The sequence below is a fragment of the Leptosomus discolor genome, chromosome Z (genome assembly GCF_034619465.1).
Source record: "Leptosomus discolor isolate bLepDis1 chromosome Z, bLepDis1.hap2, whole genome shotgun sequence".
Taxonomy (NCBI): domain Eukaryota; kingdom Metazoa; phylum Chordata; class Aves; order Leptosomiformes; family Leptosomidae; genus Leptosomus; species Leptosomus discolor.
The window spans coordinates 48,800,882-48,817,424 of NC_141419.1; the positions used below are offsets into that span (position 1 = coordinate 48,800,882).

The following is a 16,543-nucleotide window of genomic DNA, read 5'->3' on the forward strand; positions in this document are numbered from 1 at the left end:
TGTAATCACACACCTTTGCCATCAAATTTCGAAGTTATCCAACAATAATTCGACAACAATATCAGTAAGATCCCTCCTTAGGCAAAAGAAGAATTAAGATGAGGGCAAATATTTCAGAACATATATCTTTAAGTTTAGCTACCTACCCCAATAATTTTTGTCATGGTAGAAGTTACTAGATAAAGAGTCTTCCATGTGTTTGGAGGGACCAAGTCTTCAGCATAATTCTTGCAAGCAGTGTTCAAATGCCTTCATTACCACAATACCAAACCTGTTTTCAACTCCCCACACTACTATGACATTACTATTTCCTTATGTATGAAGGTCTATCAATGCTCAATGCAGTCTTGCCTGGAACAGTTTGAGCTATCAGTATTTGGTGTCAGAGTAATTTGATAGCTTGGTATAATATCTTTATCCAGACACAAGATTTGTTTATGCTTGCTGTTAGAGCTTTACACTCCTATTCCTGTTAAACAGGTTCACTGTGATCAGCTTACCTAGCTTGTTCTCTTATCTATGAAATACAGAGCAATGACTGCTACTCAGAGTCCAAAGACCAAAAGGTGAATTTCTGCCTAGACACTGCTAGCTGACCACTAGGAAGAAAGTTCATAATTTACTACACCTGCTATCACATACTGTATCTGCAGCATACAAGATAAATGCGCAGAAATGTAAACTGATGCTGCCAGATCATGATGCTTAACAGATTTGGACTAGTGACCTAGACGTGAAACAATTTACATCTCTGCCAGCAGTATTCTTGTCAATATATTCTTGGTATTGCTCAAGGGCAAAGTGGTTTAAATACAAAGCAATATGAATAAAAAGACATAGCAGAGACATACTGCTATACTGCACCTAAGTTTATTTTCAAACAGTAACAGATGCATCAATACACATTTTGTATTATGGTAATATCACCGCCCTGGTAGATTAGCCCTCTCTTGCATTTCAGTCCATATCATCACTCTTGTAAGCAACATATTAGCTCACAGTTCCATGCATAACTCTACTGTAGATGACCAGAACTTTGGAGTGTCACTAAGCATCAAGCCAGCAGGTACAGTCTTGAGCAATTTACAATAACTTCAGGAAGTACAGAGGAGCTGACAACTCAAGAAAAAACATGATCTGGAAGGTTCATTCTCACTTCTGAGATCAATCTTACTTTCTGAAATGCTGTATTATGTAGAAATTAAACACAAAACTAGAAAACTCTTACCCTCAAGGTATTCAGCTTAACATCCCACGAATAAGTTCAGGTACTCTGAAAAATTTTGTCATTCGGGTGCAAGAGGTGTGTTTGTTTGCTTTAAATATAGTAAGATATTCATGAAGTAACAAATTAAATTCACTGCATACAGTTTTTACCTGGCAAAAACTTCACAGCCTGGAGCATGCGCCTTTCCAGAGCGAAGTCCACCATCAAATGAGTCATACTATCACTGACCTTTGGTTTCAGAGAGATGCGGAATGCTGAAGCCATTGTGACTCTAAAGTCAAGAAAGCAGCATTAGCAAAATGTGTTTTGCATTTTTAAGTCCTATAGCCATTTTCAAAAATAGCAATCAGATAATCTGTATGGATAATGTCAAACTGTTAGCCAAATACTGATCAAAGACCAGAACATTTTTCTAATAGATAATTCTTTACCATTTAGCACAGACTCCAAAATCGAAAGTTTTGCTAATGTGATTGTCTCAAAGAGAATATGGTGCAAGCTCCCAGTTGTTCCATATTACTGGGCAAAAAAATACTAGAAGTGACTAAAGAGCTTAAAACTTCTTTTACTAGGGAAAAAACTTGGGTGAAACAAAACAAAACTCGTATCACTTTACACAAAAATCAGGAAGTATGAAAAATCTAAAGCACTGCAGAATTAGGATCATCTTTTATATACTTAGAAATCTGAAACTGAACTTTAGTTTAAAAAGGTCGAAAGACTTTTCCACTCAACAAGATACACTCGTTACCTCCAAAGTGCATCTGCACATGTTAAATATTACTCAGCAGGCATTTATAAATAGCAGCGAACAAGTTGAATATTCTAATTTCATATCTACTTCTGATCTTATCAGGGACGAAGAAATGTTTATGTTGCAGACATCATATTGCTTTGGAACATGCAAGTATCAGATCAGTCTTACAAAATATACTGGAGCACAGCTCCCATTTCCACTCCTGAAATCTTAGCTCAAATCTTATTCTGAATACTCCTAAGACACTGCTGTACTCCATCAATTACACAACTAAAAAGAAAAAAAGATAAGTCTCTTGTATAGTTCTGTAACTCTGAAGACAGCAGGCCATGCAGCATAATTTGAGTAATACTGACTGAGATAGCACACAGGTCCTAAATCCTGCTTTAAAAAAAACAGATTCTTAACTAGAAAGTAATATACACAGCACAAAAGAAGCCAACGGCAAACAATTTACCCCCACAGATCTGTGTAACCTTCAGAACAACTAACAGCTCACAGGAAATCATACGCATTAAGTACTTCACTATCATGTAAGAAAGATTGTGTGCTAACTACAGATACATTAAAGAATGGCGAAAACCAAAAAAATCAGGTAGTGAAGAAGGGGAGGAAATATGAAGCTGAGTATCAAGACATAAGCATGTCAGGAGTGACAAGCATTACAAATTTGGGAGATAAGACAATTACAACACTGAACTGAACATCATAAAACAGACAAGTCAATTGATTTCCCAAGACAGAGCTGACGTTCCGAAATTCAGTATGGGCTGCCTAGCAGATTCCACTGCTCAGCCAGCTGGGTAAAGTAAATCTCTCCTTAAGGAAGAATAATCCTCTGATTATCAGTAAGAGAACACTGAGTAGATAGCTTCAGACAGCTTTTAAATTTCTGTTTAGGCACTGTTCTTAGACAGACAACCAGCCACAATTGGTTCAAAAGGATTAGATCACACAGCATTCCAAGAAACCAGAAAAGTAAGAGGATGCTTATTACAAATAAAAAGTATTAAGATTCCTATTACTGCCACTACCCCTCAGATTTGTTAAGAACACTAAATCTTTACACTTGGAAAAGCAAAGTTTAATTTCTCTAGCAATTATTCATTTTACAGAAAACTTCAGAGAATTTAGACAATCAGACCCTTCCATGAAAACCTGTAAATTGAAAGCCAACCCATTTGGTCCCCAAGAGCAACATCTGCTGGAAACATCCTGTGAGCTGTCCTTCAAAATATTATGCACATCATGGTAAGTTTTCTGAACCAGAAGGTCAGACTCTCAGAATACAGTTATCACTGTTCCAAGTGAAGAGAAACAGCCTTAGCGTTCATTTTGAAACAGTAAAGTTCTGCTTTCTAAACAATAATTTGAAGACACAGTTTAAAGAAAAGCTACCAGAAATAGCAATTTCACTGACATTAATCAGAGTGATGTCACCAGAAATATTTTAACAGCTACAAGACTTTTTACATTAAAAAGGAAAATTAGCTAGCAAAGTCTGTAAGTACTTAAAAACCACAAACATCAAGATTTTCACATAAGTCAACGGGACAGAGTCAGCTTGAAACATTATTAAATTTCAGCCATCAGGTAGTTTATTAATAATAATTATATAATGTATTAATGATACACATATATACTTCAAGATAAAAAATAATAGTAGCTGCTGCAGAACTCTACTTCCTTTCATTAAAAACAACTTTCCCTTTAATAAAGTAAGACAGGCCAACAGTTGGCAAGAAAAAACACTTAGGAGAAGCACTGAAGTTTTTAGTTCTCTCTCAAAAGTTGTGATGTCACAACAAACACTTAGAAAAAAGTCAATGAATTTTATTTAAGCTGACTATGACCCTTCCAAAACAAATGCATTTTCAAGGATAAGATTAATTCAAAGACACAAAAGCAGTAGACTTTGTACTGTACCTATCTGTGATCTGTCTGGCAGCCTTGATGCACATCAGGGAGAAGAGAGAGAAAGTAGTTAGTATCTCCATGCAAGTATCAATTGCAGTAACATGCAAGAAGGCTGAGAACAATCTTAGCTGTATTGCTCAGATTTGAAGATCAAAATGAGTTTAACATTTTCATCAAAATAATTTCATAAAGCATGTTAATAGTATTGGTTAGAACTGCAACAACGTATCACCTGGGGAAAAACTGATCTCATGAACCCCACCAAACCAATTCCAAATCACTCAACTTCCTGGGTGTGACCTTGCCTCTTCAGATTTCTCTTAATTAGTTAAGGTTACTCTTCACCATATTATAAGAGAGCCACCCAACCAAGTCAGTAAAATTTAACTACTATGGTATCTTCTGTGAAACTGTAAAGTACTTAGTGGCACGTAACCATACCTGACTTGTTTGGCTATACATCATAGCACATATCATCTGACAAATAGGAAAACAGGACTTGCTCTAACTTTCCTCTGAAAGTTATTGTAGCATTCCGTCAACATTTCCTAAAAGGCTCTCTTCATATGTCACTATTCAAAACCACAGAACTAGTTTTTCCCAGCATTTAAATGATACCACTGAAGCAGATGCAGAAGTGGTGATGCCATATTTCAAAGACAAATGCTAACTGGCATGTGGAAAGACAAAATCTCTATTTTTCACCAAGAAGAACTGCAAACTTAATATAACACGTTATTGTTGAAGTAGTGAAGGCTTAATCAGTCTGTTGAATCCATGCTTGGAGTTAATATTGCCACTTGATCTAGTTGCCGTTCAGCTGAAATACTCCCCTTCCAAAGCGGGGGACAAGAACCATCAGGTAGCTTCCCAGTTTAAAGTCAATCAAAAGTGGAAGACTTCCAAATCTTTCATTAAATACAAAGCACACTCAGTGAAAAAATAAAAAATAAACAGAAAAATCACAGTTCTCCCTGCTATAAAACTAATTTTACACTCCCAAAGTGGGAAGCATAAGAAACCCCAAGTGTTTAGAAATAATGTAGCTTAAGAGGTAGCTCTGTTTTACCTGAAACCAAAGTTATTGTAGGAACTACAGACTGATTTTCCTACATAATCACTCTTAACAAACCAGAGATACTTAAACACATTCCTCATAACCTTGTGGAACATCTGGTAGCCAGGACTCAATGAACAGTCTTCTGCAGGACAGTCCTGGCTTAACTTTGAATTTAGTTTGTTCCCAGGCTACTGACAAAGAAGGGTATCAGCCCATCTCAGATGAGCTGCCCAGCAGTCTCAAATCACATCCTGTCTAACCACTGAATCTTCCTGAATGCAGCCATTCACGTTCTTTTGACTTCTAGGTAAGAAAATTCAGTGAACAAAGCCATCAAAAATCTAACATAGAAAAAAAAATATTAAAAAAAATAATCTTAGTTCAGTCTTAGGCTAGTTTCTCCTGAACTGATTTAGTAAAGGATCCAAAGACAATTTGTGCCAATAAAGGAGAGTCAGAGCTGGAGCTGCCCTTTCAGGAACACTTGGTATTCCTGTTAGCAGAGCAATAGATTTAGCTAGATAATAGCCAAGGCAATATTACCTTAAAATGTCACATCTGAAGCCACATTTACAAGTGCAAGCTAGTGTAATACAAGTTTCAAATCCTAGATATTAGAGTTCACTGAATTGGATTTCAGTATCTCCAGCCTCAGACTCCAAATTTGAAGAGATTTTCACCCCAGCAAACACTCAAATAACTTTCCTTAATGTATTTGATTCAAAAAAGCATTAAAGATATCTGAAAAGAACCACCTTAAAACAAACTAAAAATTATATTCTGCATAGTGCTCAAGAGCTAACCTAATTTTTACACATCACTATGACAAGACAGAAAGGACAACTCAAACCTAAGTCCTAAGAAAAACATTCAGTTTAGGAATTGTCACTCTTCAAGGCAAATAAATCAAAGCTGACACTCAGGAAGCACGACAGCACACAAACATTTTGCCAAAAGGTATAACTGACACAGTAAGACAGCTTTCCTGTCTGCTCTTTTAGAAAAATTTGTGTCCTTGTTCCTATTAAAATGCAGAAAGGCAAAACTAATTGGGTCTTGGATTTGGCGTGGATGACCTCACTACTAACACAAAGATTATTACAGCAAGCCTAGTATACTCAGTCAGTGTATATGTAGAGCTGTTTTATTAATTTGTAAGTATATTCTTCCAGTTAGACACATGTTGCCTTAACTACAAGTCTGCTGTGGTAAAGCACACATTATTTGTATTGGAATTGCAGTGTGAAGCCCAAATCAGGCTCCTGGCTACAGAGTATACAAATGCATTAGAAGGTTTTGGGGAAGAAAGGAAGAGTTGCCCTGAATTCAGTTTCATAAGATCTTTGAGGACAGCTATAGAGTTCACGGTTCCAAATTAAAGATCCACAGCTTGCATGAAGTTCTGCAAAACACATACCTGGTCATCCACGGATGGCTGCAGCTTGAATACGGATACTCTCTGCAAGTGTCATGTAACAGCACTTGGCAACTGACAGGTCACTTACCACAGCTTTGAGTACTGGCCAGCACACATTTTGTAAGTCTTGGTTCAGTTTTACAGAAATTTATCGCACCCTCCGTTTCTGGGTTTGATTACCTACCACAGTGCAAGTTTGCTTAACATTGACAGTTGTCCAGAAGGCACTCCTTTCCCTCCCCCCTCACTCTAAGTACAAAAAAAAAATTTATTAGAGATCACATAAAAATTCAAGACTATAGTGCTTGACTTGGCCTCCTCACAGAGGATTAACTGCGTTTTTATATGTCTCTCTCTCCTTACTCCCAGTATTTCTGGTAAATTTTCAGGATCCAGCACAGTAATGCAAAGGATATTTCAAATTGAGACAAATACCAACATCTGCCTCATGCACATCCATTCAATGTTTTCTACCTTTAAGAATTCCACAGAGTCCTTTATGTCCAGTGACTGCGCAGCAAGTTCCAGCAGCTCTTCAGAACTCTCAAGGGCATTATTACACTGGCTAAGCTGATCCTGAAGCAAAAAACAGAAAGTAAGAATAATTTAATGTTTTCACATTAAAAAATTTGTTTATAACTAGTACCAGAACTACATGACTTTGCTATGCACTTATAACAACTTATTACCTTATCTAATCAAGGCTATTACCTCTGATACATCATGCCACTAGAATTTCATTGTGCTTGACAAGTGCACAGTGATACATGGCACATTCTACAAATCCAAAGCGGAAGAATTTGTGTAAGTGGTGAAGTCTAATCTAAAAGCCAAATTTCATTTTAAGGCCTGTTTCTCCCAACATCAGGATTTCAGAAGCAAAGAAATGCTTACATCTGTGTGCAGTACAACCTCTATTTACAGAACTGCGCTTCATTGATAACCCAATACTGTTTAATGCAGCAGTAGCTTTGAAAAAGGTAATGATTCTAACCCCAACCACCTCTAGCATTGCCTCAAGACAATCCTGAAAACTGATATTGCTGGACAACAAATGGGTATAGTAGAGAAAGAGGAACCAAGGAAGAAGAGCAGAAGAGAAATTTCTTTCAGTGTTATCTAAAACTCTATCATTAGTAAGCTACCATTCCCAGTATATAAAACAGTCCACAGAGAACTTCTGGTATTACATATGATGGGTATATCCCTAAAAAGATTAGTTTTGAATACACAGCAGGATCCTAATCATACTGTAGGTTAAATAAGATGCGCATTTTAAACCTGCCAGCAACCTCCCATCACCATTCAATCTACAGCTGTTTTTCTACTCTTGTAATACTTACTATAGTACCTCTGAACAGCAAGTAATTATTTTTCTTTAAAATACTTCAGGAAAGACTGCTTGCTCTAAAATAGATACTGTCTCAAAATCGACAACAGGTGATCAACTTTGAGAACAAACTACTCTCCAGCACTTCAGAAGCGTAACTAGTTTTGGCAAGTGTGGCAAGTTGACCTGGGCCAGCTGCCCCTCAGATTTACTATTCAAGAACAAAATAGCAACAAGGAAACAGTCCAACAGCTAGATGTTTGTACACAGTTTCCAGATAACTTCTGACACACCCAATTAATGTAAGTTGTAATTCACCTAATCAGCTGCTCTCCTCTTTAGAGGATATCCAATGCTGACAAATTCAGTGATACTCCCAAAATGTCCCAGGCAAACACCTCAAAAGAGAGAAGCAAATGCCACAGGCATTTTCAAACACCTTTGCAGAAATCACACAATAACTGAATGCTTCCATTAGCATCTGTGATGCATCTGCATTTAGGAGTTAAAAATACTTTAGTGTCATTAAAATACATTGCCCCAAAATGAAGCAATATTTTTCAAAGCAAGGGTTTAAGAAGAGTTTCTAATTTTCAGCCTCAACTTGCAAAGAAATTATTTGGGAGGGATCAGATTAATATTAAATCCTCATCCTTTTGCACCATTATGTAACCCCAGTATTTCGGGTCACAGCTTGTTCTCCACAAGAGCATCTAGTCAACTACTAGACTAGACTAACTACAGCACAAGCATGTTAATAGGACAATAAATTAAGCAAGTCTATTCCTTTAAGCAGGATGTTTAGACCTCACTGAAGTTCCTGGGTTTCTTCATACAGAGTTAATTTTCAGTTCCAGTCAAAGATAACGGCTTGGATTAATACATTCAATGCAACAGTTTTCATCTGTTAGTTTGGTTTGGCAGATTCACTGTTGGGGAAAAGCACTCTTGCAGTGCCTCAGTTACAGAGGAAGCTTGGTCTGTCATCAAGTAAAGAGAATGTCCTTTGGGCCTGCAGTTAAGGAACAGCCTCATCTAAAAGACAAGCAGGGCACTTAACAACTGTGTCAGTGATCTGTAACATTCCACTTGTCTTCATCCTCTTTTGACTAAGCAGCAGCTCAGCTGTTCAACCCAGGTACTCAGCAGCAATTCTTGATATGGCTGTACCACATTGGCAAGCTTTCAGAAGAACTTGGTTCAACAACACCTGAGCCGGATCGAATTAGATGAACTATCAGAAAATTAAAAGATATCAACAGAATTAACAGAAAATTGATGAGTAACTACTCAAAACTTAGTTTTCAGTTCCAGAATCATTTATTGCAAGATTAACTTTAGTTTTTCTTCACTAGAAGGTAGAAAAATTGATACGTGCCATATCTGAATTTCCCCTGTGAGCTGTTCATTGAGAAGCACTTACTCTTTAAGCATTTAAGTCCTAAGAGACCCTGGATGTGGGTAGACCTCTGTCTGTTAGGAAACTTCAGAAGGATTTGAAACAGACAAATGAGGACAAAAATTAAACTGGAGGTGGAAAAGTGCACTTAATGCTTAACTTACATTGTGCACTCAGAAGTTCTGGAACGTTTCACACCCAGTCTTTAAATATGAACATAAAACAGACCCTATAAGGAAGCCTTGGGAATTTTTTTCAGGAAAACACTCCTAGAACTTTTTAAAACTGACTAGACACAAGAAGGTGAAGTTTTTCAGGAACAAACATCTTCCTTATTGCTTTGAGTAAGCATAAAGAACTACACAGAAGAATGGTGCAACTAGGATCATTTAAAGAAAAAAGCTAGAGAAACAGCTTCTGCTTAAAAGATTTAACTGTGCTTTCTCCCCCTGCAACTAGACTTTCTGAAAGCTAGAGCCAACTTGCTACATGCTGCTGGGAAAACACAGACTTTGTATGTGTTTCAGAAAGTTACGGTTTTGCTTCTGTTGCTCTGAAACCCATTGGAAAGATTCTCCTGCATGACATTACACAACAACAAGCTGCTGAAGTTCACATAGCAGGTACCAGTGTAACCTGTTCCTAAGCAATTCCCATACGTCTTCCAGTGTGCATATACAATTTGCTTGATTTCAACAAGTGGAGGATGGTCAGTTCTGTCAATAGACCAGCCCTGTGCTTAGTATACCTGATGCACTTCTCAACTTTAAGTTCAAGCCTAAGCAAATCATTTGGGCTTGTCTACATGTTCAGATGCTCATACTCCAAACTGGAGAAAGAAACCAATTTCAGTCCAGAAGCTGTTCCTTAGTTTGAAGGTAGTAAATGTATCTAAGTCCTGCTCCTGTGCAACCACTCTCCACCTATAAGCCCTACAGGTAATACAACTTCCTTTCTGCATAATGTTGAGAACACAAATATGGTAGAGACCATGAAGTACTCTAGAAGAAGGGACCAGAGAAGTACTTATATCAAAGAAAACATTTACTTTACACTTAGTGCTTTCTTACAACAATACCAAAATCTCACTTTCCACTGAGATTTAAAATAGCAGTTTAAAACCGCTTCTACTCAGCTACAAAAATTTCCAGATGCAGTTACATAGTTACCTGCAGAGCCTGAATTTTACGAGCCTCTTCTTGCTGAATAGTGTTGGTCATACTCCCCTTCATCTCATCCAATACAGAATACAGACCATCAAATTCTTCATCCAACTCACTGATTGCATTAGAAGAGTTTACCTGGGAAGAGAATTTAAACTGCTGCAATTTGTATTGGAAACAATGCAGATTAGCCTTTTAGACTGAAAATCACATTGTTTGCCCAAACATGCTTTTCCATAACCACTAGATACCTTGTCACTGCTCCTCACCTTCTCAAAAGGGAAAAAAACATTAGGGCACCTCCCAAGCAGACTTTACATTGAAATCCATGAAAATACCATGATACTCAAACTTCCAAAGAACCAACATACTTGGCAACTTTGTTCGATGCCAAAAGGCCTTGATTTTCCTCTCACAATTATATACGGATTGCTAGATGTTTCTAAGGAAGTAGTTATCCAGTTCCATATAAAATGGTTTTATTTGATACTAAAAACTGCACTCAAGAAGTCAGCTTAAAGATCTGCTGGATGATTTCCATTTCTGCAGATAACTTGGCTCAGCTTCAACATGAAACAACCAACCTATGGCTTATTGATAGGCTAAACAAATGTAAACCTCACCCTAGTGTAGACACTCTAAAAATTAAGTCTAACTTTCAACTTAAGCCCAACAATTTGCAACAACTGAAAAGAGAAAGACCAAAGAATTTTCTATCAAGTATCTCTCAAGATGGTCTCATTTTTCAGTCTGCCAAGCAAAAGACAGACTGCATCCAGCTAACAGCAGTCTGAGATCTTGCATCAAAATCCCAATTCTGTCTTCCACACAAATCAAATCCTACAGTAGCTTTTTGCATGAAAAGCAAAACCACCATACCTTTCAACTAGAGGCAGACTTAAAAAATAAAATGTTTTTCTACCTGGTTTCAACACAAAAGATATATATTTTAAACTTGATTCTTACAGCCCATCCCTTACACACTACCCAAACAGCCTGAGACTGACAAAACTGGAAAGTTGCTCCCCTCTCAGCTACAACCTATAAGCCTTAATATATATACCTGAACATTTTTTATTGTATGGTTCAGCATGTCAATGAAGTTGTGAATTTCATCATTTTTGTTCGCTAGAGTAGCGACAATCCTTTGCAGAGTCTCCTAGAATTACAAAAACAAGTGAGAGAAGTTGTAAAAGAACCTTGTAAATTTTTTTAACCATTTGAACATATATGGAAATTCATCATATACATTCTAATTGTGGTGAATTCAACTCTTATTCTGATGGGATCAGGAAATACATTTTGTTAGAAAAACGAAAGAGTATCTAAGGTTGAAGAGCACTTAACCAAACTAAAGATCTCCAGTTGTTAGTTTAAGAGAAATCAAGAATCTGTTTTATGATACCACCATTTCACATGTTTCGCTACCCATGTTACTGCAACTCCTGAGTCATCTATACCAGCCTACCTACCGGCACCACACTCTGCCATCCACAGCTTCTCCAGGTGAGAAAGCTAGTGCTTATGCAACCAAATAGAGTGCCAACAAAGAAAAAAAAAAAGTGGTAAAAGTTAACCCAGAAGAAAAATTAGCATCTTCTATTGTCAAAAGAAACTAGTGTTAAATAACTAAACTGACAGTTTATTCCATATACAGAATAAATCTGTAACAGTGATTTGTAAACTTTTTCTACAAGTTTTAAAATATTTTGATGAATAATTTACATATTCCAATCAAAAGTGACCTCAGAAAGGAAGGCTTACTGATAGGGGAGAAAGAGAAGCAATGTTATTTCTGTGGTGTACTACTACAGCTACTAAAAAGCAATAGATCCAGCTTACAAAGCACATACTAAGTGGGTCAAACTGTTAGACAAATCAAAACACATTTTTAAATCTAATTTTGTTGAGTAGTCAGTCACATATTCTAAGAATCTGACAAAAACACTTCAATGTGTGGTGCTTAAAACTAAGTCAAGTTGTATAATTAAAGCTCAGAGCATATCAGCATATGTAAGTAAAAATAAAGGACAAAGTGAAGAGGTAACTAAGAATTTTCTGTTATTTAATTCAGGCCGGTTGATAAAAAGTTCTAGAAACAAATCTGACGCTAAAATGCTAGCTTTAGCTCTTTAAAAAAAAAGTAAAACCTGTCTTAATTATACTTAAAGCATTATTAATGAGTTGGATTCAGAGTTTCAAGTTGCTCAGCCTAACATTGTTACTTGACAACACTTAGGAAATTGAGGCGTGGGGAGCTAATAGGCACACCTTAAAAACCGCCAGACCACCAAAAAGATGTTGCAGGAGTCCCTCCCATAAGCAATTTCTTAATTACCGTTTACTACTTAGATCACATTTGTCTGCTAGAAATCAAGAAAAAGATTTTCTCCCTTCACAACATCCACAGTGAATTTCGACCTACAGGAACTACATCCTGTATAAGGAATCTCTCCACTAGTCCCAAGCCATGCTCATACCGGTTTCTTCCGACCCCTTCCTCTGCAGTTTTCAACGAATCTGCAATGATGTATCTGTTGGTACTCCATCCCATTGCCTATTTGCATAGCGTCATGCTCACAAAGTTAAACCACTAGCAGAGGAAAGTGAAGTTTCACTGCTTTGACCACAGGCGTTGTGACAGGGTTATGTAAAGATACAACAGACTGGCTAGTAATGGCTGAAATCAGGTCTGAAGAAGAGAAACAAGACCAGATTGGCTTCTTTCAGAAACAGAGTATAAGCAAGTCTTGATCACTTCACTACAGAATCCTTTCATTGTCTGGTTAAAACCGAAAATGTTTAAAGACAGTCTTGTACATATTAAAATGGGAGACAAAATGCCATTGTCCAACCAGCTGCTTCTGCATTCACTACTGACCAGAGGCAATTGTTCTTGCATGTCAGACAGCCCACAGTTAAGCCTTAGATCCTATAAACATAACTGTCAATTTGGATGAAGAAGAAAACTCCCAATCCTCTTTCAGCTAGGATTTTAGGGCTTACTCAGTTGCACCACATGGAAAAAAAAATTAGCCTTCTTGTACATGGTACTGAGCAATGTTTTTGGGTTTTATAGCTACATAAGATTAAAGGAAAAGAACTACATGTGAGGAATGCTTAGAAAGGCTTTACATAGCCAAATACATGGCAGCAACTGGAAGACAGCTGTCAAACAAGGTTTTCCACTACATCTAAAGTTAAAGTCAACTGACCAACAGGGATCAGTACAGCTCTTTTTAAGCAAGCTACCAATTTCTCCAATAATAAATTCCACCAGGTTTGGTGAAACTCAAACAAGTTCAGACACCTTCTACAAATGCAGATGCAAGAGGCCTAAAAGTATCCACCAGCAGTTGACAGAATTTTTCTTAAACATGAATGCATAAGCCACCAAAACAGAAAGTCAGCTTTCAGGGATCACTAACACATATTTTCTAATGTAATTTTCTTTCCAAAGGAAAAAAAAAGTTTCTTCCAAACATATCAAGACACATGTCAAATTCAAAACACTGTACTGTTGCATTTCTTCCTTTAATAGAAATTTCTGAAAAGTCACTGCAATGAGATCAAACAAAAAGGGTGCTGGAAAAATTACCAACATAAGCAACAGTTGAGGCTCACATTCTAAGTTACTTCATAAAAGAATTACAACAGCACCAAGCTCGGTAAAGCTTCTTAGTATTTCTATACCAAACGAAGTTTAAATCTATTGGTGGATGTAGTATTTCATAGAATCCTATGACAAACCATTTTCTTTTTGTTTTCTCTCTGACAAGCATGTATTAAGTGAGGTCAGTTTCAAATTAATTTTCAAAACATTATAGCATGTTTATTGCAGAAGCCGTTTTTGCTGCTACCAGTAAGGTTCATACTGTTCTTCACTTTTATCTCCTATTATCCTCTGAAACTAATAAACTCTTTGCAGAAAAAAAAAATGCATGGCGTTCATAAAGCAAGAGTATGGATGCACAAGGATGAAAAACATAAAAGAGTAAGAAAAAGGATAGGAAGCGCTGCAACATGTGGTGGCTTGTAGTCTTGCCAGGAGCATAAGAGTAGACAATATACCCTTATTTGAATTACTAAGATCATATAGCACCTGTTGAAGCAGATGGGCACCTCATAAAAATTAAAAGAGTAAACTTTGGTAAATTAAACAATTATATCAATTCTGTTTAAGAAGCAAGTTACCAACTTGCTCAAGGTCATACTGATGTCTTATGACATGACTGGACAGAGAACAGAGTTTCTGAAGCAGCCTCAGGCCTAGGACAAAATCCTATGTCATACTAACCTTCATGTGCAGATTGAATTTCAAACAAGAGGACATACTTACTTAGCCTCCATTAATATTATCTTCTGCACTTGTCCACACTTTGAGGTTGCCAGAGTTTGAAGGAGTACTTAAGACAATATAGGTGACAATAGCAAATTAACAAAGTATTGTAAACTGTCATTTTACTACTGTATTCAGAACCTCTGAGCAGCACTGAAATTAAAATATGATAAATGACACCACTCAAGAACATCCACCTAGGGCACCCACAACAGCTGCAGCCCTCATTTACACCTTCTCAGAGAGACTGATCTCACACAAAGCAGGCAAAAGCAGTCAGACTCAAATTCAGGTAGTATCTACCAGAAGCACACTTTTTTGGCATTTCACATCTCACCTTCCAAAGCATGGATGAGTATGAAGTGGCAGTGCACAAACACTTAAGTAAACACCTGTGACCTGTAAAATCTAAAGAAACTAGTGCTAGTTATCACGACCCTACTCACAAACCAGTTTCCAAGCTAATGAATGCACACTCTTGACAGAGATAGTCACAAAAGCTCTTTCGGACCGCTAGACTGAAAGCCAAAAGGCTGAGTCAGAACTTTTTAGAGAGAGTATAGTTTTTAGAAAGCCCAGCCCTGGGCACCTCTCTGCTCCCCGAGGGGGCAGATGACAAGTAAGGGAAGGAGGGAATTATAGGGCAGCAGCCGTAGCAACAAAAACCCTACAAAACAGTTTTATTAATTAGTTCCCTTCAACACAGGATTACACCAACGGGAAACAGAAGGGCCTATGTACGCACCGTAATTACTTATGACAGGAATACATTATGTGGAAGAGCTCTACACCAGAGCCGTACTCCATTAAGATGCAGCAACTGCAGCGGTAACACCAGCACCCAAAGCAAGCAGACACGAAGACGCCCCTCTTGCTGGGTGCTCTGCCACTCTGCTTCTGTGCCTCTCAGCAGGAGGAGGCATCCCTTAACTCTTACAGCAACCCAGGGGGGCAAGCGCCTTTCTTGCCTCCCTGCCCCCCCACAACGTAGCGGGTAACTTCCTCAGCCGCCGCCCCTCTCCTTAGGCAGCCAGGCCGAGCACCGGGGCAACGCCGACAGCCCGGGGAAACGCCCCCCCGCCTCCTCGGCGGCTCCCAGCGGCAGCTGCCCAGGCGCTCGCCGCAATCCCCGCGCCGAAGCCCAGCGGAGCAGCCAGCTGAGGGAGGGAGGGCAGGCCCACGTTTCCCCGGCCGCCCGCCCGCCCGCCGCGACCTGCGGGGAGGCAGGCTCCCGCCGCCGGCACTCACTCTCTGCTCGTCCATGATGAGGGAAGGAGCGAGGCCAGCACCGGCAGCAGCGCCCAGCTGCGCGGAGACACTGCCACCGCGCCCCGCCGTGCCCTTGTGCCCCTGCGCATGCGCTTCGGAGCGCGGCCAGGCAGCTCCGCATGCGCGCTGCGCTCCGCTGACTAGTTCCCCGTCCCACCACCACGCACGATGCTGGCACGTGTGCCTCGCTCCCCGCCCGAGGGAGGGGGCCTCTGGGCATGTGCGCATGTACGTAGTCAGAGCCGAGGGCTGACGCTGGGACAGGGCGCGAGTGAGCGGCGCTGAAAATCTCGGGTTCGAGTCCCGGCGCCGGCGCGGAGCGGGGCGGAGGTGGCGGTGGCCGGGCGGAGGTGGCGGTGGCCGGGCGGAGGTGGCGGTGGCCGGGCAGCGGTGGCCGGGCAGCGGTGGCCGGGCCCTGCTGTCGGGTGTTTGTGGCCGTCCCTTCGTCTTAGGGCCTGGAGGCGGGGGCTGGAGCGCACACACCGCATGGGTCAGGCGTGCCACCGCGCGGCAGGAGGGAGCCGGATCTCCCCACCCCGAGGCCGGTGCCGAGCTCCGGGGGGCTGGCACCCCGAAACCACTGGTGAGTGCCGGGAGAGCTGCGGGCCCCGGGCCCAGCGCAGCCCCCGGCACTCACCTCCCACTGCGCATCGCAGTGAAGCGC

At 39.7% G+C, this 16,543-nt stretch overlaps 1 protein-coding gene across 2 annotated transcripts in view; it reads right to left on the reverse strand.

Moving 5' to 3' along the window:
• FSD1L (fibronectin type III and SPRY domain containing 1 like) overlaps positions 1 to 15,873 on the reverse strand; it is a 29,434-nt gene extending 13,561 nt beyond the window's left edge. For both annotated transcript variants that reach the window (XM_086479495.1, XM_086479496.1), the window contains exons 1-6: positions 15,859 to 15,873; positions 11,335 to 11,430; positions 10,278 to 10,409; positions 6,854 to 6,955; positions 3,912 to 3,934; positions 1,378 to 1,499 (exon numbers count right to left, since the gene is read on the reverse strand). In XM_086479495.1, the coding sequence (XP_086335621.1) occupies positions 1,378 to 1,499; positions 3,912 to 3,934; positions 6,854 to 6,955; positions 10,278 to 10,409; positions 11,335 to 11,430; positions 15,859 to 15,873 (490 nt within the window). The remainder of the gene's footprint in view (positions 1 to 1,377; positions 1,500 to 3,911; positions 3,935 to 6,853; positions 6,956 to 10,277; positions 10,410 to 11,334; positions 11,431 to 15,858) is intronic.
• Positions 15,874 to 16,543: the final 670 nt, after the last annotated feature.